At 43.4% G+C, this 27,378-nt stretch overlaps 1 protein-coding gene across 6 annotated transcripts in view; it reads left to right on the top strand.

Moving 5' to 3' along the window:
- The window catches only part of crppa (CDP-L-ribitol pyrophosphorylase A), a 37,455-nt gene that overhangs the window by 9,057 nt on the left and 1,020 nt on the right, over positions 1 to 27,378 (top strand). For 2 of the 6 annotated variants that reach the window (XR_006844338.1, XM_046399907.1), the window contains exons 4-9: positions 557 to 661; positions 930 to 975; positions 1,954 to 2,051; positions 6,242 to 6,319; positions 6,514 to 6,606; positions 11,439 to 11,564. Coding sequence is in view for 5 of the 6 variants with exons in the window: in XM_046399907.1 (XP_046255863.1) it covers positions 557 to 661; positions 930 to 975; positions 1,954 to 2,051; positions 6,242 to 6,319; positions 6,514 to 6,606; positions 11,439 to 11,564 (546 nt within the window). In the remaining variant the exon portion in view is untranslated. Of the gene's footprint in view, positions 1 to 556; positions 662 to 929; positions 976 to 1,953; positions 2,052 to 6,241; positions 6,320 to 6,513; positions 6,607 to 11,438; positions 11,565 to 11,861; positions 13,663 to 17,913; positions 18,340 to 24,494; positions 27,353 to 27,378 lie in introns of those variants that run through there. The other 4 variants (XM_046399910.1, XM_046399909.1, XM_046399908.1 and 1 more) reach the window with 4 other exon arrangements.

The following is a 27,378-nucleotide window of genomic DNA, read 5'->3' as shown; positions in this document are numbered from 1 at the left end:
TTGTGAGGTAAAAATGATCATAATCTGAGCACAGCAGGCAGAGTAACACTTTGCGCACACAGTTAAGGTAAGAAGTGTGAAGAAGACCTCCGTCCACGCTAACAAACCTGAAAATTCATGTTACATGACCATCCACGTTCGCTTGGCGTATGCGTGCTGGAGGAAACAGGTGTAAGAGTGTCTACCCTTCCTCATTTGTTTGAGACAATGCGAAAGGTTTTTTACTTTTACTTCTCTTTCCTCACTTGGTGTTTTCATTTTCTAATATGTGTTAATTGTAAGATAATTCTTACTGAAGGCAGGACAAAAATGACGAGACGGGAAAACACAGAATCCTCCTGTATGATGCTATTTTTATTAAAACACTGTCAGCAGTATTGGATTGGGGTCCCAGCACAATTTTGCATCTTATCAAGTAACTGTTTGCTTTTGCCAAGTTTCAGTTTTGGCCCTTGAACAGAAAACGTTTCAGAACTCTGTGACAGCGTGTGACACCACAGTCCTACTGACTGTGAATCATCCTCAGCCTCTCACGTCTGTTGTGTCCCCTCTGCAGTGCAGCGAGTCAGACTTTGACTTTGGCACCGAGTGTCTCCATCTGGCTCTGCAGTACTGTGGCACCAACGCCAAGCTCATCCAGGGGCCGCCAACACTGTGGAAGGTGAGCTTGCCAGGGGCCTGGTTTGGGTTGTGGATTTGGTGACATTTTGGCTGCCACAGCTGCGTGACGGCTATTATCACACGGGCGCAAACAAAGCTCGTGAATTGAAAGTGAGGTTTGCTGGCAAAAGAGGAACCATTAATGTATTGAATGTGACATCCAGGATAAGCGTGCAGACGTTAGTTTAAATGTTCTGTGATTAACCACATATCAGATCATATAACTGTTGGGTCACCCAAATTAGACTTAAAGTTATTTTGTCCTTCAGGTAACCTACAAGCGGGATTTGGCTGCTGCAGAGTCCATCATCAAAGGTGAGTTACCTTCTTCATACATGTCTTCCTGTAGGTGCTGCATATAGCAAAGCTTTTCATCTTCTTACACTGTACCCACATGAAGTCTCCATGAAGACGTGTATACATGAAAGGCTGTAGGCGGAAAGTCTTCTCAGGCAGGTTAAATCCTCAGAAGTGAACACTGTGAGAGTTTTTGTCTTTTTGTTGGCAGGTTAGAGTTACAATTGAATAGAATGAACCAAAATGGTCCCTCACTGTAGTCGAGGGGGAAATTCTTTGTGGTGTTGTTCAGCTCGGTGGGACCGCAGTGCGCGACTGTGAGCAAACTAAATGCTACGGAGAGCAAGTCAGGACAAGGGAGCCTATCACAATCAGAGAAATGGAAATAAACACAGCCCTATATTTCTCCCTGCCGGCACCTGGACCAACAATTACCTGTTTGGTGATGACATAAGGTGCACAGTGATTATTCCCAGGCCTCTGATGTGAATGAATTCATTGTGTGCTTTTCAGAAACGACGGGGAAGAAAGTTTTCACATCTGTCAGTATGAAAAACCGTCGAGTGTTTCAGTTTGTGTTTCTGTGTGCTCACACATAGTTTCATACTCGCCACACACCACAAGGTATCTGTGTGTGTGTGTGTGCGCGCGTGCGTGTGTCGCAGGCAAACACGTGGATGTGTGTGACCTCGTTAGAACTGTGTTTCTGTGTGGACACAATTTTTTTTTTGCAGTGGAAAGCTTTTGATGTTGTTTCACAGCGTACAAGTTCGCCGTCTCGATTTAATCACCTGCCTCATTATTTTGATGGCGGTATCTCAGGAACGCCTCAAAGAAATTTTGTAAAAAAAGACTTGCACACACGTCCGGTCGGGCTGAAGGATGAACCGATGAGGTTTGGGCTGTCAAAACAGGATTTTAGCCATAACCCAAGCTTCTCTGAGACAACACTGGTGGACAGCACTACTGATGAGGTGTCATGTCTTTGTCTTTCAGAGACCCTGTCACGGTCTGCCTGTGTTATCACAGGTGGGTGTGCACAGGCTGGGACACTGGCCGACGCCCTCCAGAAGGCTGTCGGAGCTCTCGACATGGTAAGAGTGTGACAGTCACAGCTGATTAAGATGTTGGTTTCCTTGACGACGGCAACACTGAGGTTCTCCATGGGTTTGCCATTTTTATTTTCCTTCTATCTCCCTGTTCCCGTACCTCCAATCCCCTGCAAACTCAATGTGAGCTCTACTTGGGTGGCCCGGTGGTGAGACGCGCCATCTGCGGTCAGACCTCTAATGGAGCCTGTCTGGGACATCCACTCTCTGCAACTTTCCTCCTCCTCATTTTCTCCCTCCATCCCCGACCTCCACCTCTCACTCCCCTGCATGCAGGAGAGCAGATGGCAGTCATATTTTCTGTACTGTGGGAGCTTGCTTGATTAATTGAGTGTTTAGTGATGAGTTCTTACCTCCTCCTCCTCCTGCCCCCTCTGCTCAGTCACACTTGACATGTTCCCAGTTTCCACCACAGTTTTTTTTTTTTGGGCACGTCAAATTCCCCGTCTTCTATTTAATTTGTAAAATTGTTTCTGGTAGACACTGGAAAACAATATCTGTGTGCAGATGCAAAACAGCAAGTGAGTGACAGTGTGAGATATTCAGTCAGGCAGCACAGACCACGTAGAGGCTGCACATGTGAAATTCTCTAATTTACCTCAACAACTGCTGGGTTTCCCTTCAGCAAGCCACACAACCTTTAAGAAGAGTGAATGTGACAGAATATAAGCTTTGTGACAACGTGTAACCCGTGACTACAGGTTTCGGGTTTGACAGAAAGACTGGCTTTTGTGCAAAGCTGCTGACGGGTTAGGATGGTCACATTGCAAAAGCAGCATATTTGCTTTTGGTCACATTGCAAAAGCAGCATATTAATCACTAATTAACCTTATAGTAAAGAGGAAGTGGACATAATATCATGAATGGCTGCACAGTCGGTTTTCAGTGTTGTACAGTATTGTAAGAGTTGAATCAACGTCTGTCTAACACAGATTTTAACGTTCTAAGCAAAACGTAGCGGGGCTTTTGTATTGGATCTTATGAGATTGTATGCAGGTGTATATGATCTTGTGTCCATCCCTTTCTGCACATATACTTCATGTCCATCACCTGTTACTCTTCTCCAGAGCAGACACCCAGGCTGACAAACTGCCCACACATGGCTTCATGTACAAAAACATGTTTCCTGTGTCATCCTGATGTATATGTATTCCCCGAGCGTAGCTGTTGACAGTGGAAGGGGACTGTGGAGCTCGCCGCATTAAGTCTGTCCATGTTCCACCGTGATCCAAACAGTCCATCCTCCTTTAAACTCGCTCCAAGTCCTTCATCAGCCGGCATCAAACGGGCGGATCTCGCTGTCCGGGGCTGGACAGGGCCCCAGAGATGGATTGGGGTCGGTATCGGTCTCCTTGGATCGGCTGATTGGAGCCGTTCCCGTATGTGCTCAGGTGGCCGGCGGGGTTTGTGTCTTTCCGGTGCGCGTGTTCAGAACCAGATACATCCTTTTCAGGGAGTTTAGGAGGGAGGAATAATGGAGGGGGAGATGAAAGGCGAGTGGAAGAAGCGGAAGATGAAGAATTACCTTTGTCTCAGTGCCATTATGTGAATCTAATACAGGGATAAGCGAGGTTTGGCCGCCCAAGCTCAGCTGTAAACTGACAGTACAGTGTGGAGTATTGCAGCGCGTGTGTGTGCATGTGCGTGCGTGTGCAGGTGGAGGATTTGGCAGCATGTGTGAGTAAGAGGAAGACACTCAAACTAAGAATGTGATTAAGGGATTCTCTCAGCAGGATGTTATCTGAGAGACCCATTTGATGCAGTTTAAATCCAGGCTCACAGAGAAAAGAGAAAATTGTCAGTTGGTGTAAAATTTGTGCAAGAATTAATCATGTGAAAATAACACATTCCAGGTGCAAATAGTTTTTGTCACCTTTATTTACTGGGGCTGTGTATCAACAAGAGTCAAACAGCACAATAAGTACACAGGAGTTATAATTCAGTGTACTGTGATGTACTGTGATCCTGCTCTTTGTGTTTGCACCAGTGATGTGTGTTTACTGCTTCCTGTCTCAGTTGATGTGGAAGAATCAAATAGCTAAAGATGATTATTGAACTGCCTCAAACAGCCAATCTTTGCAGGTTAACTATTAATTTTAAATTCATACAGGATAACCTTCTAAAACCTGTTTCACTGCAAAACATGGAAACATTTTCTCCCATCAGACAAGCAGTTTTAACAAAGGTTTCTTAGTAATACAAAATGCGATTGTGTCCTTTATGATGGTCCAAGTCAAACACTTTTGTATGCCGTGTCTCAGTTCACAATTCAAAGTTTTTACAACGTTTGCCCATCACATCTCTCTGCTTCTCATTAGCTGAGAAACCAAAGAAGTTTGGTTAAAGGACATAAATGTTATTATTTTGTTAGTAGCAAGATAGTTGTCAGATGTGAAAGTGTAAATGGTGCAGTAACCTTTGTAGAACCTTTATAAGCCGTTATATTGTTAGATTAATACAACAGTTACAAACAATGTCAGGAATCTACGGGTTTCAGCGTCACATGTGCAACACGTGATTAAATGGAAAATCCATGAGACAAACACATAAACCAGTCTGTTCTGTTGTGGAAAATACTGAATATCTGTATAGAACTGAAAACCTCACTTTCCTCTATACGAGTCCCCTCCCCCGTGTTTGACCGGTCTTTGCGGTCTGTCACTATCCTACTTTCCCCTTTTGTTACATGAATATGACCCATCAGTTATTTCAACATTTGGCTTCAATGATTTTGGAACAAAGGCTCAGACGAGTAGATGTTTTATGGGGACCTTAGCACATAAATGAGGAAAGAGGTATTTCAGTAAAAAACTACTCCTCTGTACTACTCTTCCTTATCGCCAATCCTTTAATCTTGATGCATAATAATAATATTCCCATGTCCAGCCCAGATCAAAGATGGTCCTCAGACTCATGTATCAACTTAGTGAAGGTTTTTAATGGTTAACCTCAGCCTATGAGAGAGTCTGTCATGTAGACCGAGAGCAAGGAGTCATACCACTCCAGGAAAAGAGCTTTATTCTCTGTCAGACGCCGATAAGTAATGTGCTCACAGCAAAAGTATACCCGCCGAATGCGTTAAGTATGATTTTTAATGGGATTTTTAATGTTTAATTACCGCCTCATTTTTGTTAAGGTCCATTCGGTCTCATCTTTAACACTTTCAAACCTTCTTTCTTTCTGTCCTCACAGGGATTTGGTTGCTGAGCCTCAGTGTCTTCTTGGCTCTCCAGGCCGCGTCTAAATTTAAATAAACATTCCTACTCTGGGATTTCATGCCCAACCTGGTTTAGATCATGTCAGATTTTTTTAAAGCCTGCAAATCTAAATTTCGGACTGAAATGATTTTCCTCCTGAAGCCATGAGCAGTTATCTTTCAAGACCAATTAACCCTCTGACATATGTTTCCCATATCCATTTCACATTTCCAATTACTTTCTGTTATTTTAAAGGGTAGAACAACTGCACCTCGATGCCAAACTCAGACTTTGGGTGTTTATTTCTGTGTTTATTTCCTGCGTGTGTGAAATTGTAGCACCGGGCTGTAATTAAAGGCACAACAACGCAGATGAATGTGAAACGGACATGATGGACACGGCATGCTATCCGGATCTCTCGTGTCAATTATATGCCAGGGCTGAAACTGGATGGAAAGATCGGGACCTGAATGTCCTGGTTCTAAGAGCAGAAAAGCTTTTACGATTCTTGGCTGTAGTCGGCTTTTGACTCAATTTGCAGTGTAATGAAATTTACGTTGGCTTGTGTCTGATTGTTGTCCCCGGCTTTTGAATATGACAGAATTTTCCTGCCAGGTCAGACGTATGAAGGAGCCCAGAAATGGTTTCTTTTTTTAAAAATATCTTCCATTTGTTCAAATAAGCTTCTGATTACAGTTGATGGAAAAAAAGCTACTCGCTAACATACTGCCTCAGTGTGTTTAGATTTTTTTAATCCTTTTTCTCTAATCATAAAATTATAGATGGCAGGAAAACAGGTGGTTTGCTCTCTCACACTAAATGATTGAAGAAGTGGCTGAAACAGAAACCAGACGCCTCTTGACCTTCGAGCACTGAAGTCAATCAGTCACTCCACATTAGATGCATTAGGAGCCTGGCTGCTTTAAGTGTTATCACTCAGGATCCTGTAACAAGCATCAGGGTATCTCTGTCTTACAGGAGCTGGATGTCATCCCAGATGTGATGGGAGGAAATACCAGGTATCTGTTAAAGGAGTGGAACTTCATCCAGGTGTCTGTGAGTCCCAGTTTTAGCCTCAACCTTTCTGAGAAACGTCTGTGTAAATATTCACGATAAGTTCTGGCCAAAGACGTGTGCAGATTGTAGGTTAAAAGCTTGCAATAAACTTCTTATCTTGCTGCACATCATGGAGACAAATGTAATCTTTGCTCAAACGTTCTTATCTTGCCTTTGATTCCTGTGGTCTCCAGGTCAGTCGTTCTTGCCCGTCTGAAGTGGAGGCCTTGCTGACAGAGTTGGAGGCAGCTAATCGGGCTCTTCTCCACCCGCTGGTTGTCATTTGGGTAAATACTGAAGCTATCGTTTTAAGACAAAGAGGCTACAGCCACGCTGCACGCAGACACAGCACTTCTTTGTGCTACATGTCAGCATGCTAACATGCTCACAGTGACGATGATCACACGCTGAAGTAATGCAGGTATAATCTCTGCCCTGTTCACCACCTTGGTTTGCTAATCAGCACTGAAAGCAAAGTGCAGCTGAGGCTGTACAAACGTCTGTGTCTCATGGCAGTTCATCCATCCTGTAGTAGTTGAGACGTTTGAGTCTGGACCACAGTGGTGGACAGACTGACAGAGTGAGATCATTAGAGCCGTGCTGCGAGAAAGGCTAAAAAGCCACTTGCGATTTCACGTGTCCAAATCGATTTTACACTCCGTACACTTGTGTTTCCGTTGCTTGCTGTGAGCTCTTGTTGTACTCTGATGGACAGAGTTTTAAACCAGCAAAGAAGTATGAATGCATACATGCTGGGGATTACAGGAGCCATAACATAGCAACTGCACAGCAGCTCTGGCATGCAAACTAACAAGGAGAGAAGGCCAGTTCCTTGAATTTGTCAAATTAAGTCCATCTCAGTATATATATATTTAACCTGGACCACTGAATCAGTGCTAAAATAGTATTTGGTAATGAGGCTAACAGAACCTGTCGTGTGTGTTTAAACCAGTCCTTCTTCTTCTCCAGCTGAATAAATGCAAATGGCACACATATTACGTTGACACAGATTTGTGTCAGGTACACCGACCTCTGAGTGAAGCTCTGAGTCCACACACACAGGTTTCATTAGTGCACGATCGGCTGTCTTTGTCATGCCAGAACAAAAGCATCTGCATAAATCTTATGCTCATTGCTTTCTTTATTTTCAAACTTATGGCTGTTTTGCTTCAGTGTGTCACAGTTTCTCTAACAACACATCCTGAGTCCAGCCCGTGCAGTCATCCTGCATGTGCTGGATCTCACCGTGATGATACACAGGAAGCGATGTTTCCTATGAATGAAGCAGGATCAGTAGTTTCTTGGAAGTAACAATGACGATTAGTCATTAGCAGGGATGTTCCTGATGACTAATTTTCCTGACATTTAAAGGGAGGATTTAACACAACAACCAGCGTTGTTAACATCAGTAACAGATGCTCAGTTTTTGTGAAGCCACACGGGATAATGAGGACATGACATTTCAGTGTAAATGTCAGCATGTAGCAGCTAAGCCTACGCTTGAAGCCACCGACGGGCTGCACTGACAGGCTAATCACTGACGTGTTGTCAGTCCGACTTTGGAACTTTGATGGAATATTTTTTGTTCACTATAAATATTCTTCAACCTGTTACATGCGAGAACATGCACTAAAAAACTTAACTTTTTAAAGTACAGAAACTGTACGTATCGCAGATGATAATATGATTCAACTGTACAAACAGGGAAGCTTCCCAAAAGTTAGCAGCGGGTGGAACAGTCTGGTTTTTATCTAGAGATCTACTGTAGATCTGTGTGTTCTGGAAGTTAAACTTGTCTCACACTCTGAATGAACTTTTCTCTGCATGCTCGTGAAAACAGACATCTGTTACTGGGCAGATTCAGTTTCTTCGAGGTACATCTACTGGGGAGCCAAACCTTTTCTTTTTTTCCTCCACTTATGAAAGACGTCACCTGTAGTCCACCTTCGTTACCTTCATGTTCTCTGTAGCTGTTTGGAAACCCGACTCCTCCCGGCGGAGCTGCTGCAGCTCGGCCTGGCTTAATGCTGCAAACGCTACCATCCACCACTAACACAGTAACACTGACCGAGAGCACCCACTAAACAAACTGATCAAATCCGCTCCAACATACTGTCAGAGATATGCAAACCAAGGGCCTGGCTTCCCTCTTTTGATTTGGAAAATTGACCTCTTCAGCTAACACACAGAGAAAGCTCCAGCACAAGTCGTGGTGTGAAGAAAGAAATAAACCTACAGAGGCAGACGAGATGTCACACAGCGTTACTCCACTGAAGCCCTCCTCTTATTGGTGCGAGTTTTCAATAAGAATTGGAGCACACGCTCACACAGTCGTGTTTCCATCACTTCAGAAGACATTAAAACGGACTTATTTTCATTTCTTTGAGACTTCCCCTAAACCTAACCCTAATATTAACATTCACCCGTGTAAACGCACACACACACACACACACACAGATTTACACGTGTAAACACACAGTCTGAAGCTGGATTTCAGAGGGATCGACTTGCCACACCAGAACAAAAGCATGTCAGAGTTCCCACAAGTTCTCCACTGTTAACATGCTTCTGTTCTACTCTATTTTATTTTGCTCTTGTATTTTCTGTTCTCTTATTTTCCTCTTCAGCCTTTGCTGTTCTACTTTACTGCACTCTGTGAAACTCTTTTTACAGTTCAGCTCTTCTGTTTTGTTTTGTTGTACTCTACTTGTTTTTACCCCTTTTTAATTATACTCTTTTTTATTATACTCTTTTCTTTCTATTATAATGTTCTCCTCTGTTGTCTGTTGTGCTCTCTTCCACTCCTGTCTGCTCTGTTCAACTTCATTAGTTTCTGTACACTAGTTTAGATTAAAACAAATCACAAGAGCTTCAGTATTTAGTTGACTAATTCATTATTCAGTCAGTAGAAAATCAATCAACAACCACACTGACTGAATTGAACTCAGTCATTTAAGTCATTTATCAGACAAAATGGCCAAAAGCTGCTCTCTAAACTGAATGCTATTGGAAACTGAGCACTGTTGGATTGTTGGTTGTCCAACATTTCACAGAATGATTAGATAAAACAAACAAACAAACTTGACTTTACCAAAGTAAAGTGCATTTTAAAGCAAAGAAAACCATCCATTACTATAGCAGATCACACAAAGTTCACGTTTCCCTCCTTGCCTAACCTGATTTCATGGTCACGTTGGATTGTCTGTGACCTCGGACGTTGTGACTACCAGAAACTTGAAGCAGCCACTGAGTTTCACGGCTGTGAGATTTTTTCCCACCTCCTTTCCCCTGTTGTTAGAGTGCACTCATATTCAGCTGTTTATCCCAGGTTTGATTATATGGTAGCGATCAGTGGAGGGATAATTCAGTTTGAAGAGCAGACGGCGGCCTCGAGGGCGGAGGGGCAGGCTGGTCGATGAAGGTCATTGTTTCAAACCGTCTGTGAAAAACGAGGGGCTGTGGCGTTCAGCAAAGAATGAAGCCCGTGTTGTTGATATTAGATATATGATGATAGTGATATTATTATATTCTTAGAACCCCGATTCCAAGGGACTGGCATGCTAAATAAAAACAGACATTGAGTAGTTCTCAAATTGATATGAGCAAATAATTCTGTTTTATTTCTGTTTTACACAGTATCCCAACCTTTTTTTTCCTTTTTTTTTTTTTTTTTTTTTTAAATCGTTGTTTTAGACCACAGCTGTTGTGTTTCACAGTATGGTAGCATTTATTTCACAGGTGAGTCTAAGGTTGAAGAGTTACATTACCTGCAAATAAACAAAGTTAATTAAATGGAACCAAATGAATGAGTCAGTCACTCTGGCTGTTGGTCATTGTGTAAGTCCAATAATGAACTTAATTTGGTCAAAGAAACTTTCTTTTTCATCCACCTGGTTATTCACTTTACTGTGCATCACACACGTCCTGGCTGACCTTCTTCTGCTTGATCAGAGAGTTCCAAGAAAAGCATAAATGATCCACCACATTCAGTTTGTAGGCATCACCTGCTAGCAGCAACAGCTTATTAAAAATCAGGGTTCTCATGGTACCTGCTCCAAACACGCCTCTAATCAAAGCACAGCACGTGTCTTCTGAGGCTGCTGATGGAGGAGGCTTTGTGTTGTCTTGTACGGTGGATTAGTGGTGAGTCTGTAAAATAGCCTTCACTCTATCATCATGAGGACCTGACACCACACAACCAGACACAGTGATGACACTTTAGATCACTCAAAACATCTTCTGTTGGCGGAGGAATTGTTGTCTTACTGTCTTGATGTGATGTCTCCCAGAAATGCACTGTGCACACTACAAAGCACTGCACATCTGCAGTAGCTGCTTTTCGTGGAGCGTAGATCCCCCAGTGGACCTGTGGCCAAAAGTGCCTGGTTTAGATGTTACCGTGTGTAACTCAATAAATATGAAGTCCAAATGATTGCAACAAAAGAATGACATATTTTTGGTTATTTAATTTATGCTAAACATCACTCTGACATCGACATTTCAATAAACTCATATGAAGCAGTGGCCTGTTAACGTGCCGAACAGCCAGTTCTGAAACTGAACTTCACCTGATGACAGCGAACAGCCGATTGATATTAATGCAGAAGTGTAATAATAGCACGTTAAGGGGAGGTGTCGTTTGCACATTGAACCGATTCTCCCAACTGTTGCACCTCACTGCCGCAATTCTTAAGGACTTATGACAAAATAATTGCAGCGAATAAATCTTGAGTTAAGTTTCTGTCAGCAGGTCGGTTATGGAAGTCGGCCAAGCTTCAGATATTCTTAAGGATGACACAGTAATGTGAACCAATGTGTCTGGATTATGCTGCAGTAATTGGAGAAAATAAACCCCTAAAGATTTACAACTGAATTCGAGAGTGATTATCTCCCCAGACAGGACTGTGTATCACCCATCCTCTGTTTACTTGGTTTAGCTCAAGTCCTCTCTGAGCACAGCCTTGAATAAACAGGCCTGCAGAGTTGCAACATATTTAAACTACGGCTTGAATAATGAGCTGTAATTGCTCAGAAAAAGGGCATAATTGCTGTTCTGGTAAGAGATCCTTGCAATGGGCAAAGGTTTTCTGATTGGGTGCTTTGGCCTTTGTTTTGATAGGTGCATTTGAGCGCTTCAGATGAGCTGCCCATCAGAGGGACAGAACCGCTGGCGATCATGGACCTGGCCTCAGCAGCCAAGCTCCGAAACGTTCTCCTCTACGGAATCCAGCTTCATCAGTCAAAGGTAAGCTCTTGGTCTCCTTCCATCTTCTTTGTGTTTTTCTTTTTTTTTTCCCAAAGGTGAGCTCAGAGTTCACGAGCTCTGAATGCATATTTAAGAGAGGCCAAACAAAACAGCATGGGAAATATCTTTTAAGTGTTTCGTTCCAATGTCTTGGCATGCTTTTTATGCTTCAGGCAAGCTTGATGTCTTTTATCACACGTCTTCATGTGTGAGAATATGGGAATAAATGAGTGCCAGCCAGTGTGAGCGAAAGGGCAGGATGTCAACTTTTCACCTTCTGCTATGTGTGTTGTATAGGACTGCTTGGTGGAAAAATTCTGTTGCTGTGCCTTGAGATGGCTCAACAACGTGGTGCATTGTATTTTTGTTTTGGTCTGTTAAGTAGATGCACATGCAGAAGCAACACACAAAGTTTTAGCACAGAGCAGAAAGATAATTCACAAAAGGCTACTTGAAAGAAAGCGACACCGGTATCCCCTCTGCTTCTCTCATCATTTTACTTGCTTCAGATGAGACTTGACGATCACACAGTTTCTCTGGACTGTCTCTCAGTGTTACGTTTGTCCAACAGCATCCCAGGCTGTCGGGGTAGCAACATGAACATTAGCGGTTGTTGCAGTAGCTTGCCTTCCAGTGCTGTGGCTATTGTGACAGTCCTCATCTTGCACAGTACTGTTTCAATTGAATGTCAGAGGGATGAAAAAGGATGCAGAGGTACTTAAGGTCTGAAACATCATGCAGCTCACCCTGTGTAGGCCAAACCTCCATTATTTAAACTGTGTGTCGAGGGAATCTGCTGTGAGGCCTGCCATGTGTGCACTGGAGTCATCAGAGTGGATGTGGTTGACCTGAAATCCATAACTGAACTGCTCAGTAATTACAGGATTATATAAAGTGGAATCATTCATCCAGCATAGTGAGAAATGTCAGGATTCATGCTACCAAAGCCATCAAGTCAAATCACAGCTTTTGGGCCAGATGTGCAGGGTAAACCTAAGACAAATGTTGAATATTCATGGCGTTGTTGGCCTTAAATATGACAGCCATCATAATTTATGTTGATGACAGACTTGCAGCAGTGTGTGATAAATGAGGTTTCTTGGCAGCTGCGTCTCTTCACAAATCATTTGTAAAAGCCTCAGGCGAGGGGATGTTTGAGCAGGTCGGCTTTATTCGCTCCTGCAAAAAGAAAACGACGAGCTGACGGAGGAGGAGGCCGGTCGTCTGTGGTCAGGGATTCGACACCGTGCGACAGGCCTTTACGTCAAACTGCCGCCTAATTGAAATGAGATGCTTTTTGTTTTTGATAGTGAGGCATGCAATACGCTGTTGGGCCACATGTGAGTTTGATTCAGCTATCGGATGTTGGACATCATGGTTTTCCCCTGAATTATGGAGACTAATGCTGTTAATTAGTCATCCTGCTTCAGCTCCTCAGAGACAACAGAGAAAAGGGGAAGGGAGTAGACGCAGATAATGCGTGTTTCACCATGATAAAATGCTTTTTGTTATGAGATAGTGGAACTGCAGAGTACAGAATATATAAATCACTGTTAGCTTTTTGTTATAATGAAGATAATTCCTCACAGATGGCCTTGTTCATATTTGCCAAGATGCCTGCCAACACTTCCTCTGTCAGCCGTACATTATATATGAATATTGTTTTATGCCTTTGACTTCAATAAAGAAGATCTGGAAGCAGGCAGTAATGCACACGTAGTGAACATTTTCAGGCTATCAGTCTGATTAGTTAAAGATGCTTTTAATCTGTGTGGATGGCTTGTACTTAAAAAAAAAAGAAGCATTTTTCTTTATTTTGTTTTCGTCACGAGTGTTTGTTGCATTTGAAAAACTTCCCTGTGAAAAACACAAACATGTGAGATGGCAAGCAGCTTTGTAACTGAATATCAGGCTTGACTCGAGATCCTTTGCCATAAACTTCAGCTGATGTTCAGCTTGGTCACATGAGGGGTGGCATGTTGTGTTTCCCCAGATTACATTTTCTGGTCCCTGCAAAGAAAGGTTAAGTGTTTTTTGGTTTGAGGTCTAAAAACATTTTTGCAAAAGAAGCACAATAAAGCTGTCCACATAAACAGTCGCTCAGTTCACAATAATCTTGTCCAATATATTGCATTTTTACTATGTTGATCCTTGTGGTGTGGTGAATCAGACTTTTTCCTTTATTTGTGTGTTTGGCTTTATGCACTTGTGTGTGCGTCTGTCAGCTTCAGCACCAGTGAGAATGCAGTGAAAAAAGGCCAAACTTAATCTTTGATTCTTTCCATTCAGTACAAAACAGCTCAACAGTCAGCATGAACACAATGTTCTGCCGTCGAAGTTTAGTTTTTGAGTTTGTGAGCCGTCCTTTAAAAGTCGATGTCAAGTCGTAAGTCGACGGGATCCCAAATCGACCCAGCATCTACATTTTTATTTTTAGCTGCGTCAAAACAACAGGAACAGCACGTTAGGCTGCAACACGAGCCAAATTTCTTCTGGAAATATCCTAAACATAAAACTCCTTCTGCTTAAAGTAAACTGGGAATCGAATCATGTCTGTTGTGTTGTTGTGTGTCGGCTTTTGAACCAGACACAGGATACATCGAATCGAAACATTTTATATCTTTAAAACTTTAGCACCCATCCTGTCCAAAACATATCCTGTTTCTGTGCGTCCGTATCACATTTTCATTCTAAATCTGGTTTAAATGTAACGGGAGTTGTTAGCACTTCTCAGAAACTAGATGACAACTCAAGTTTTAGTTTTGACATTTTCTCATGCCTTCAATTTGCCATCAACATCATCACAAGGTAGGACATAAATACTTGATGTTTTTCTAATTTTTCTACAAAACCTTGTTAAAGAAAATCCCCCATAAACTCTGAGTCCCTTTTGTTCCTCCCTCAATGATTTCATTCTGTGCTCCAACATGACTGGTTGTTGTCATCTGCACACCAGTGAGAAGAACAGCCGTGGAGAACATGTAAGTGTCCCTTGCTTCTCATTATGTATCACTCCGAAGAATTACTGGACGCACCCTCCTTTGTGGAAAAGTACAGCCGCTTGGCTAATTGAATTTTAACCTTTGACAGTTAAAATGCATGAGCACATGGAATTGAGTTCGTCCCAGAGAGGTTGGGAAGTGATCCACCTCATCAACATTCAGTGATGTCTTTTTGGATAAAAGGCCGATTTTCTCAAATGAGGCCTGACTATGGTTTCACATTATTCACAGTAACACCCAGCCGCCGAGGCACAATGCATCCAGCAGCGTGTCGCCATGTGTGCCACTTCCTTCATCGGGAGGCGAGAGTGAAATGGAGTCACGGACAATGAACGGCGGTCTGTCTGAAAGGATCAAAGCACTTCTCTGGAGTCTTTTTCTGTTTGTGTTGTTATCCCTCTGAAGATGCCCACAAGCCAAACATCAGGTGCGATAATGTGTGAAAACCTCAAACCCATCTAAAGATGTTGGCTGAGAACGCGCAGACACCGGATCCCCATAAACTGACACGATGTTGTGAAAACGGTGACGGTATACGCTATCGGTGTCTGCAGCGGCGATAGGAAGTGTCATTGGATCCCTCCTCGCACAGGGTCCTGGCGACTTGTCATGTGCTGAAAAGGGAGTTGTCACGGTGATATATGGGTGTTGTAATCCCTGCAGTGAGAGCCCTGATGTTTACTCAACCCCATATTTCCTCCTCCTCAAAGAGCCCGGACCGGGAATCCTAAACCTGAGAAGAGATTAGCCGGCCGGGAAGAAAAGAGAGGGAGAGAAAGGAGAAGAGGGAGGGGAGGGAGGAAGAAAAGGAGAGGACTCTATAGGGCTATTCTCCTCTACCTGTTCAGATCTGGGCCTGAAAGGCAGACAGGTGAAACCGTACACGACATAGTGAAGCTCTTGCTGTGACACTCGTGGAGTTGTACCCTCGCCGGGGTCAAGGGAGATCAGGAAGGCTGTCGTCTCTGTGGTTTCAGCGCACTCACGACTTTTCTCAGGCTAAATCCAACGGTTGTTCTGTGCTGAATAAACGACTGGTCTTAACAGCACTGAATGAAAGGAAACATGGATGAGAAAGCTGTAGTAGATTAACTTTATAGTACATTCATTTAAGGTGTCACAAGCAAGTAATAACAAAATAAACAACTGATTATGAAAATGCACATGGATTGACAAATAGAGTTAAAATAGGTGAAATTTAAAGAAAGTAACTGTCTGTTTAAAGGGTTCTCAGTCATCCAGGTCATGGTCTGAGTAGTAAATTCTTAGGGCAATTCTTAGGTTTAAAGAGTAACAGTTTAAAGCTATGCTAGCCTCCTGAACTTGTGGTTTGGCACAATCTTTTGAGCTCCATGCTGACATCAGGATGATAACATGCTCGCTTAGTGTCAACATACTGATGTTAAGCGGGTTTATCGTAGGTTGGAGTATTATATAGTATTATATCAGGTTTTCAGGTATTTGTATGAACAGCTTCAGTTTTTTTTACCTGATGGTGGTGCTGATACCTGGTACCTGATGAAGACAAGCTTAGGGATCATCAGAGTCAATACAGTTCGTCTCAAGGGGGAAATTAATTTATTTATGTGCCAGAAGACACTTTACTTAAAATCTCAAATATCAGCCTCATGGTGGTCAGTAAAGTCAGCAAATCACCCAAGTCATTAACCATGAAAGTCTGCACTGAATTGAGTGCCAAACCTTGTAGCAGATTTGAAGATACTTCACTGTGACCTGCCGGTGGCCCAAGAGGAAGTCAGTGAAACTCATCTCTTGGGGACTGTGAATGTCTTTACAACGTTTTAAAGCAATCCGTGGAATAGTTGCTGAGAAATTTCAGTTGGAACCAAAGCGGTGAACCAACCTGACGTTGCCATACCTGAAGCCACAACTAGCAAGGCCAAAAAGAGTCTTAAAGTGAGCCAAAGTTTATAAAGTCATAAGCAGTCAGGTTTCACCGCAAAGTTCCATAACTCAAACCTGGTCTTTTAGTTAATTCCCTCAAAATGAATAACACACTCGTGGGGAATTTTCTAAATGAAGCGCTGAGGGAAGATGATTTCTCCAGAGGTCTTTGTCTGCTTTTTTTCTCACACTACATCTGTCAGGCCACATGTGCAGATTATCCTGTTTGGGTCCAACAAGGCGGGCAGGTGAAACCCAACACAAGCAAATGAGGCTCTTGCTGTGACACCCATGTGTTCGCACCCTGGCAGGGTCAGGGGAGATCAGGGTGGCTGCCGTCTCTGCTGTCCCAGCACACTCCTGGCCTTTCTCTGGGTAAATCCAACAATTGTCCTCACATGAATAAGTGACTGGTGTCATATTTTCTGTGAAGAGTGTTGGGACTTTTCATGTACGCTGACAGACCATCGCCATCCCAGCTTCTCAAAATGAGGAGCCTTTTCCATGACGAGAGAGATACGATTAGCCTCTTTGGCTGGTCTACGTCGAGTAAGGAAGTAAGGAAAAAAATGATATTAAGTTGCTGCTGTAAAAGTGATGCTGGACTAACAGATCAGTTAAAGAAAACACTACAGGAAGCAGCACACACAAGTGGCATTTTGTAAAGATTCTCTGGGAAGGCAAACACATTCGGCTTCGTGTTAGAATGAAAGTTCAGTGTCCACCCTGCTCCTTCATAGTTTTTCCCCTGCTGTTTGCCTAAGCACTTGACCTGGTTCTGACAATTATGTCCTTAAACGTTATCTAAGATCCCCCTGGAAATGTGGATGAGAGCACTTGGCTGCCTCGGTGGAGTCCAGACATCTCCATAAAGACAGAAGCCTGCTGATCTCTCCCCTGCTCACTGATGGATTTGTAGTGTGTTAGGGAGAGACTCGCACTGCCGCAACATGTGCAGGATATCAAGCTTGATCTTCCATGCTGAGAGTGCTCCAGATGTGTGTCGGTATGTGTGAAACTTGACCGCTGGAGTTTGGCTCAAGGAATTAGACATACCAAAGCAGTGTTTACTCAGCTTTGATTTCTTAGATTAAAAAGACCAGCAGGCGCGCTGTTTGGGCTGATGTGACCTGACGCAGGCTCTTACAGGCAATTTGGAAATGACATTCCAAGAGAGAATTGGTGTTACAAACAAACAGTGCATTCTTATGGAAGATTAATGTAATCCTGCTCTTCCCAATTAGTTTGTAAACATTCAGTCACTCAGACTAAGGACAAAACATACGTGTGTGTTTGTTTTGCCACTTGGTTTTGTTTCTGACCACCCACAGTAGTCCTGGTTTGAGTTTTCTTCCAGGGATTATGCTCTCATTTAACAGACCTCATCAAAGATTGTTTGTGTGGAGCTCACCTTCCTGCTCTGTTTTTGCTTGTATTTGCAGGGACCTCTCAGTACACATGTTCGTCTGCTTGGGTGTGGTGGAAAATAGCTGTGGAACGGCATGCAGTGTATTCACACCAAAATAGCACCACATGCCCCAAAATGCTGCTAAAACTTCAGCTGAGGCTGGTAAATTTGTCCGCTCCTCCAGTCACTGTGCAGGTAAACTAAAGCACTCGAAAGAGATATACCTCTGCCAGTGTTAAACAATCGATTTTTGATAATAGAAAAATTTGAAATCAAAGTAGACAGCTGTGCTAACTGGCTGTTTATGGCTATAATTTTTGGACACTTATACATTCTTTAATGGGAAGAAAAGTTTAAAAAATTTCCATAATTGTGCCCCAATAAAAATTTTAAATAAAAGCCAAGTGACATTAAGTTTCACAGAATAGCTCACACTTGATACATGCATGTACAGTAAGCTTGATTAAACGTGACCATGCCACAGCAAAGATGTGTTGTCTACCAGATGTGATTGGATGATTTATGCACGGTGCCAAAGGTTACCAACACAAATAATATACAAACAGACTTGAGTCATTCACATGACACCTGCAACGCTAGATGGGCTTGTTATGCGTGATGGAGACCTACTCTATAACCAGAGGGAATTTGAAGCAAACTTTTGAAATAACAGAAAACCAAAAACAAAACAGTTTCTATCTACTGGTTTGGAGCGAACTAACCAGGCTACATAAAGTGAAGAAGTAGAGGTTTTTGAACTGGAAACAAAACAAGTTGTTTGCCAACGACAGTAAACCTGTCACCTTGGCCAACTACAGGAGAATGTGGGAATTAATCTGGAAATGGGAATCTTATGGACATATCTGGGTAGATGCTGGCAGAGGACACGCCTTCTTCTTCTCCTTCTTCTTTTTCTCCTTCTCTCTTAGCAGAATCGGTCAGTCAAGTGAATTAAATGTTCTCTCAGTCAAGATCTATTCATAAAAGAAATGAACTCTTCCTCAAAAAAGACAAAACTACCCCAAGAACCTCAGTACAATATCTGACAGCTTTAACCTCAAGTGAGCACAGAAACTTTTTTTGCGAAATGTTGCCGTTTCCAACAACCTTTTCTGATGGCGTCTGTTGATGGAAACAGGGCCATTGTAACTCACAGTGTAGCTTCAGAGTCTTCACATGCAGCTGCTGAAGCAACACTGAAGCCCCTTAATGCACGACCATAAATCAAGCCTTTGTTTGTTGGCCTATGGCCTAACTTTCCATAACATTTTGGAAAACTGAACAGCACTGAATCTAACTGAAAGCATAACTGAAATGTTGTAATGACCAACCAAGTTGTCTGGAGGTCCGTCCTCCCCAGGAGTTAGGAGGATCAGTTGGCTGGTTTAAAAATAAAAGTATAAAAAATGGCTGAGTTTTGGGATTTGGTCCCCAGTGCTAAAATCACATTCCCTGCTTTGATGGAAACCCCAATGGGAAGTTTATAAATCTATAAATAACCAGGTTTGAAGGTAGGATATCAAGAATTCAAATCTGGTCTTGTATTTAGTGTCCTCAAATTAATCTCACAGTCATGTGAAAATGATTTTCTGTTTTTCTTGCAGTGGGCCCTTCTTGTTCTTGCACTACATCTGTCAATCCACATGGCTGTCAGTGTCCCCCTGATGTTTAGTCTGCGGTACACCGATATTTTGACAGCAGGACAAAAATACAGTGTTTCACCTATGTTTGTATGTTTGGCTTATGGCCTGCTGTGATTACAATCTCATACTTGCGTTGAGGATGGAAGTGAGGGCACTAAGCCTTGGCCAGGAAGTGTGCTGCTGAAAAGCAGGTTGTAATAAATGTCCTGTTTTGTGAAATATTCCTGCACCTGCACCTGACCTCAGATGGCCCGGGATTGGATTTGGCTTCCCTGTTTTGGTGTAAGTGATACAGTGTGATAAGTAAATGAAGCATCTGTGGAAGGTGTGTGTGTGTGTGTGCGTGCGTGCACGTGCACGTCCACTCTTGGCGCTCTCTCACCGCATGTGGGATTTGGTGTGTCCCAGTCCATAAATCCCACCCATGCCTTCATGCTTTCATACCTCCTCAACTAAAGGTCCATTGTTCTGCTTACTGTTTTGAGGTATGTCTTTCGGTGAGTCAAACTCAAACAAAGTCGTCTCTCACCAGAGCTTGTTGAAAAAGTTCTCACTGAGGGGATCCAGTGGGACTACAGACCCCCTCGATGTCCCATTCTTAGCAGCCGTCTCTGAAAAGGGCTCACAGAAAGAGAAGTCGTACATTAGACGTGACTAACAAATTGCTATGTTTGCCCAATAGACGCCCCTAGACGGGACAGGATATTTTGGAAACCCGTGTTGAAACAGCTTCGCCAGTGTACCATGAAAGGGTTGTGTGGCAGCAATTGTTCTCTCGATAGGGCCTGAAAAGCAGTTATCAATCCACAGTTTGCTTTCTCTTCCTCCTGGAAAGCCTTAGGGAGCTCACAGCCACACAGAAGTAGGGTGGGATGCAGACTTATTCATTTTCCTCCATTACAGTCTCTTTCAGACGAAGTGAGGCAGAGTGGGAACAACACGGGTATCTAAAATACAGACGCTAAAGACCTCTGCAAAGGTCAATAAAACACACTCCCCCTGGAGGCATTGAATTTGTAAGAAATATGAAATGAGGCTTCTGTCACTGCCGTCTTTGTCAGCCTCGGCTCTCAGGCTCTCAGGCTCTCAGGCTTGTATACGAGCAAATTTTTATATCTGTGGCTGAACTCTCAAAGTACTGTATGATCGATGATCTGAAGGCTGTTCAGAGCCCAAACTCAGCAGTAAATATTAAAACTGACTGGATGAAAGTATTTTCTCTCTTCTCTGTGTCTGAGTGAAGTTTGGCTGGGTTATTGATCCTGTTTGATTCAATCCATCTCAGTCATTGATCCTTTGTCCCTTTGTCTTATTCTGTTCTCCTGTCAGTATCAGGCCCATTATCAGTAAGTGGAGACTGAAGGAGTTGGTTTATCAAGCACAATACATTTTGAGTTATTTTTCTGACTCGGTCCTCACAGACTCCTGTTGTGCAGCCAAGTAGTTGTTCGAACCCACAGATCTTTATTTCAAATTTTAGTGGAGAACCCGACATTTCCAAAGATATCAAACATGTCAGGCTGAGCTTTGAGAAAAATGTTTATAAAATGGCACATGAGATTATTCACAGTGTTTCCAGCCACCTGGGAGTCCTGGCTTTGAGTACGTCCCTCATATACCTTCAGTGGAACAGGCTGGTAAAGAATCTATAAGATGCGGTCGGACAGAGTGGAACAACCGATCTTGATTTTTTTCCAACCTTAAAGCAGCTAAGGGGAAATAAAATGTGACAATGGAGTAAAAGATTTAACTGTGGGACTTTTACTTTAATGGTGTGCTCCCCCCCTGTAGGATTTAGAGTCATTCTGCCGCCATTCTTCACTGTATCAAATGAGTCTCTGCAGGATCCTGACGGTGTAAAATTCGGGGGCTCTAATCAGACTTATGGACTTGCCGGTAACTGGACCTGTTGCCCCCTTCTCGCTTCGCAGCGCAGCCCCAAGCTACTGCCTGTCTTCAGTGATACACAGAGGGGAGCGAGGGCAGCAGGACCACAATACCCACTCAGGGACGAGCTGTCAGAAGCCCTGAAACGCGATCCTCTCCCAGACCAAAGCACTGGGTGTTTTTAGCTGTATTGTATCCCTGGGATTCAACACATGGGTCATTGGAGAAATTACTTCATCTATTAAAGAGTAGAAGTCAGAGTAATGCTCAGTGAAGTTCACATTAGGTGGTTGGTTTTAGCTTTTAAGACTCCCGTGGTGGAGGATGCTGTCTGGCCTTAATGCAAGCAATGATACTGCCCTCAAGTGGATGTTCCAGCTGTTTGTATTGCAGCACCGTCATGTCACAGGCAGAAATACAGTGACAGTATAATGTTAGGATGATGAAAAGAGGCCATAAAAACCTTCTGAATGTTCTTGGCCACCTTGGTTCTGGTAGCTGGTGTGACTCTAACAACTCTTTCCAGTTCTGTTGGCCCAGGCTCTGCGCCAAGCTTTTCCATAAGCTGTTTTTCAATTAGGACCCAGCGCTCTTGGCATTTCATGAAGGGAGCAGAAGTGGAAGCCCTCAGCAGCGGCAGCAGTCCTGAGGGTCGGGGATGTCGGGAAAATGACAGAGGCATACAAATTGTCACTGTTAAAGGTCCTAATTGCCTGAAACCTTTCAAGCTTCAAAGCGTCTTGTGTGGCAGAAGTGCTGCTGCGCGCTCCTCTCAGATGGAAAGGTTGATTGCAACTGTGGCATTTAAGAGTAGCGAGAGTTTGAGGATTGCTTATTGTGTGGTCTGCCGATGCTCCGCCGGCCCGCTCGCCCTCCCCCCGCTCTGCGTTTCAAAGACCTGTCGCCTCGCGGCTTGTCAAAATCCTCCCTTTAAACAGTAAGCAAAAAATAGAAGCTAATGATTGAAGTTCCATTCCATAAACTTGTGGTCGCAGTTTGGAATAACAAGGCTGTTGCATGTGTTTGTGCATTGGTACACATGGGAGCGATTGAGCCCATTTTGCTTTCAGTCAATGCCCAGTCAAACGATTATATATTGCATTGTTTATATATTAAAACAAATCTGTCAGTTAATTTTGTAATATGACTTGTCTCTTGGACTGGAATCCAGGTTCCTGGTGCATGAAGTAAAAATAAAAAAAGGCCCCAGATCTCCTTCCATCTATGACTTCTATCCAGTGGTATTTTCCTCTTGATACCGTTCATTTATTGTTTGCTAACAGTCTCTATTTTTAAATATGGAATCCGTCAAGAGAAACTCCATAAATGCCATCTAAGCCACTAAGGGATTGAATGTGTCGGTAATCGATGTAGCAGAGGCTCTGCTGTCAGTAGAAAAAAAAAAAAAGTGTTTTAAAATGTAAATGTGTCACTTTCACATTTAATATGGCATACATTACCGGTGATAGTCCTTCCACTAATGTGAATAAATGATGATTCTTTTGGCAGGGAAATCCTTTAAGTGAGGATTTGTGGCAGTTAATCATTATGAAGTGGAAAGTGAGGTTCCCTCACGTCTAATAATAGTGAAGTGAATCTCGTAAAAACAAGCTCCTTTAAAGTAAAGTGAAATACCCTCCTGCTGACTGCACTTAAGACTTTGGCTCGAGAAGAAACTTCTGTCTTTGGAACGTATGAAGTCTAATTCCACTCTATAAACAGGTGAGAAGCACCGATCGCTCTATCAAACAGACTGATCCACTTGTGGTTTCACTTCTCAGAGACTCAATTACGCGATCGCTTCAAGTTTCATCTCATGTCTGTCCAAGTACGCCACCCCGGTTCTGTTTGTCTCAGCGCTGCCACGGAAGAAACGCTTGTTAACCAGTTTCTCCGTCTCCAGATTCTGCTGGAAGAGACACTGGGACAGAGACAGTGGAAAACTGTCTCAGTCAACGCTGGAGGACATAAACTGCTATGATGATGATGACGAGGATCTTGAGACATGTAAATCCCTCCAGGATCATGTTCCACCTCTTTGTGTTGGTGTGTGAGGCTGCACATGAAAGAGTACAGTGCCTCCCCCACCTCCCCCACCTCCCCCATCGCTCTGTGTATGTGTTCTGTCTTCGCATGCATGCATGCATGTTGTGTTGTGTGGCCCAGCTCATGTATTCCCTCTCATTGCGTGCCCGCAACAATGAGCCAATGAGCTGCTTGTTAGCAAGCTGCTTTATTCATCCTGGATGGTCCTCGGTGGAAAGAGGAGACACGAGCCGAACGGAGCGCCGCCCCCGCCAACGGCCTCCAAGCCCGGGTCAGAAGAGGTACCAGCTGAGCGCCGATCAATCAGTTCACTTGTTCCTCGCGCTCGAGTCGTCTAGGTTTCAGCCTGAAAGCAGTTAGATATGCAAATGTGTCCGAGGCCTCTGCGTTTGTTTCTGTGCAGTAATTCTACCCTTTTGTCGTGCTTTTTTCCTCAACCACATTTGAAGCCTGAGTGGCAGTTGTGACTACTTAAAGCTGTGCCACGAGTCAATGAAGAGCTCAAGTCATATTTGTGTTCCACTGTGCGAGCAACTACTTGATTTAATAATGCTGTTTTATGAAGCGTGATTAATATTTCAAAGGCAGCATATCTGGAGTGGAAATAATTCGGGATCAGGGCTTAGACAGGCTTAAAACTTTGATCCTCCCTGGTGATCTCGACTTGCCTTTTGCTTTTTATTATTTTCTTGTGCGCAAACGTAAGTGTTTTTTTGTTCTGCCCATAAGAAAACAGACCCCTGTAATAGAGTCATTAGCTGTGGTTTAATGGCTGCAGTTGTCCTCAGTTTGCCCGAGACGCTCCGAGTTTTCGTGACTTTCCCAGTTCAGTGCAGTTGGGTGGCAGTCGGGCCAAGGATGGCGCTCATCACATTTTTCATCCCCGTGGCCTTTTAGCTCCTCTACACACATGTAACGTCTCACATGCTTTGCGTGTGAAGATGTAATTCCTTTTAGATGACAATGGGAGGAATGCTTTGTTCTGATTGCTTGTGGAGTAAACAATGATAAGATGCAATTAGTTTTTTTTTCTTTTCAGAACACTTGGTGCTTTCGGAGCTCCTGAGCGATGACTGAGGAACCTCTGCATAGTCCCGAGGACGTGTGGACAGCGTTGTGCTGTCAGCTGCAGTTGTTGACTGCTTACAGATGTACTGGCCTGCGTCGCACGAGTGATTAAGCTACTAAGCAGTGACTTGGGTACATCGTAAAGGAAAACAGGAAAGCCTCACAGTTTTTCCCCTTAAATCCACTTCCTTCACAGATCTAGCCAAGTGTAAATCTAAAGACACATTAAGAGAGGGGTTTAGATGCTGACACACAATGCTCCTGGAGCCCATTCAAAGCTATCATATTTTGATTCCTTCAGTTTTTTGTCTCATTCCCTCGTGTTGCTTTAATCAGTGAGAAGCTGCAGTCACTGATCTGTAATCCAGTGCCTCGGTTCCCCCTGCAGTCGGCTGGTGTGGAAAATCCATGTCATCTGACTCCCCCAGCGCTGGTTCTGATTAGGGAGGAGCGCCCGGGGGGCTCTGCATCCAGGGTCCCTCGCTCCCATTAACCACGGTCAGGCCTGATTCCACGCTTGTCGCTCTCACACCTCGTCACTTTCCCGTCCCGCCGCTCCGTGAGCTGTGCTGTCTGGTGCTGGACGGTGAATTCAGGCTTAAGATTGAGAAAACACAGAGTGACACAAAGCTTATTTTTCTCCCGCTCATCATCCACTTCGCTCCAAATGTGCTGCACTGCTGATGTGTAGTTGTAAGCCAGATTTGAAGGTATGTTAGACAGGATGTTACAGATCACAAATCATCCTTGTTTTGTCATTTTGTGTGATATCTTTTTAATATAGTTTTATGTTCCTCTTTGTGGATGATAGGTCATTAAGGGCTTTGCAGAAAGCCTTCTTAAGCCTTCTTAAATTGTTTTATTTCACTCTGAGGAAATCTGCCTTCGGAGAGCTGGCTGCTAAAATTGGGTGTAGACCCAGAAGAGAAAGTGTCAGATTGGTTGGCGCACTTCTGGTGAAATGAGTCAGCTCCAATCCCATTTTAAAGGATAATTCACAACAATATTAAAACTTGGATCAAGTTTTTGTAGCTTCATTATTTTTGTCTGTTCTGATAACATCATGCTGTCCGAAGTAACAGGATTGTTTTACAGTGGATGTTTTGACATCTCATAGCAGGAAAAGTAGAACTAATAACGTTAGCAAAGGCTGCGCTTCAGTCCGGCGGCGCAGTTCCAGACCCTTGGTGTCATTCTGGCTCAATGTCATGACTTACTGAACACCCAAATGGAACAGAGCCGCCATTAATGTCATTAGTCACACCTGGTCGGCTGCAGTGAAAAAGATCTGAGTGCACGGCGACGTCGCTGAGAAGACGTGAAGCGGAGGACCACGTTTCAGTCTGGGAAACAAAGATCTGAAGGGTAAAGTTGTTACCCAGTCGGTCCGATGGAAACTTCATCGCAGTTCTCAGTCCGACTTGCTGCATCAGCTTTGACTTTCGTACTTTCCATAGTTGTATGTGCAGATTTGTTGTGCAGCGTTGGTTTAATTGCTGCCATTTTGAGGGCCCTCGTCTGTCGGTTTCCAAGGTGGTAGACGATTCAGGTTCCCAGCTTGTCCGGACAGTTGAGTTTCTGTCCCATCTGATTAGCAGCAGCACAGTGTTCTCAGATCTTCACGATGTGTTTAAAGCCAGCTGTTGTTCTTCATGTGGTGCAGCACAGTGATAGCACTTCAGCTAACCCGAAGAGTAGCATCACACAGGTTACATCTGATTTGTTGCCTTTGTGGAGGAAATGTTCCAACCCCAAGCTTCATTTAGCTACTGGAGCTAATGGTTAAGATCAAGAAAGAAAAATCTACCGACCTCTCCCTTAACTTGTCATGTAAGTGTAATCTTTTAGGTCTTTCAATGGCAGAGTTTGTGAAACTAGCTAAACCGCAGGCCTTTCTTTTTTCTGTCCTCACCGTCTCTTTTAAAGCTTTCAAAAGATGAAAATCTTTCTTATATTTTCTCCCTCATGCATGCGGGCACATCAAAAGCTTTGTCAAAAGCCTTATTACAGTCCTGTTCCATTTATGAAAAAGTCCAGGTAGAGCATGAAGCATAAATCTACGTGACGTTCAAGCTTGTGGTTAAAACAAAGTAAAGCTCCTTGAACTGCAGCCCCTTTGAAAGATGGAAAACAGGTCATTGTTAGGCCTCATCAAGAAACTAAATCAAAGTGGAGGGTCGCTGTAGCCTAAGGAATGGAGTCAGTGGAGTGAAAACCATTAAAAGTGCATTGTGCGGGCGGTCCGCAGAGGGAAAGAAAGAACAAGAAAGAGATACAGAAAAGACGAATCACGAAAGCAAAACAACCACAACAGTGGAGTCCGTCTGAGGCAGTGAGAGAATGTATGGTCTCCTTTTGTCTGACGAGTGGCTTAGCGTAGATCTGTCCAATATCATGCACCATAAATCTCAAAGTGGGTCTTATTGGTTTACAAGCTTCAGAGGACTTGACATTAACACAAATTTGTGAAAAAAGAAAGTGCCTTAATTCTGTGGCGTTTTTCTTCCCCCTGCTTCGGAAAATTGCTTCCGTCTGTTGATTGAACAAGCCATAAAATAACATGGGAGTCACGAAAATCCTCCACCAGATTTTGTGATTCCTACAATCAAATAAAATGCGGTAAATTCAGATGGCCGTTCAGCTAAAGCCCCGTTTGTTTGACCTCGCTGACCCCAACAGGAAACCAAAGGATTTGACTCTCATGAGGAGAATCCTGGTAGGAAGTTCAGAATCACACGTTCACTTTTAAAGAAAATGGCAGCTGATGCTTAATTTGGAACCTTCCCAACCTTCTTTTTACCATTTAATGACCCAATCAACGATGTTGTAACTCCTTCATGGTTTGATCTGTCTCT

Source organism: Scatophagus argus, chromosome 9, assembly GCF_020382885.2.
Source record: "Scatophagus argus isolate fScaArg1 chromosome 9, fScaArg1.pri, whole genome shotgun sequence".
Taxonomy (NCBI): Eukaryota; Metazoa; Chordata; class Actinopteri; family Scatophagidae; genus Scatophagus; species Scatophagus argus.
The sequence above is the reverse complement of the archived record's forward strand: the minus strand, read 5'-3'. Positions and strand labels throughout refer to the sequence as shown.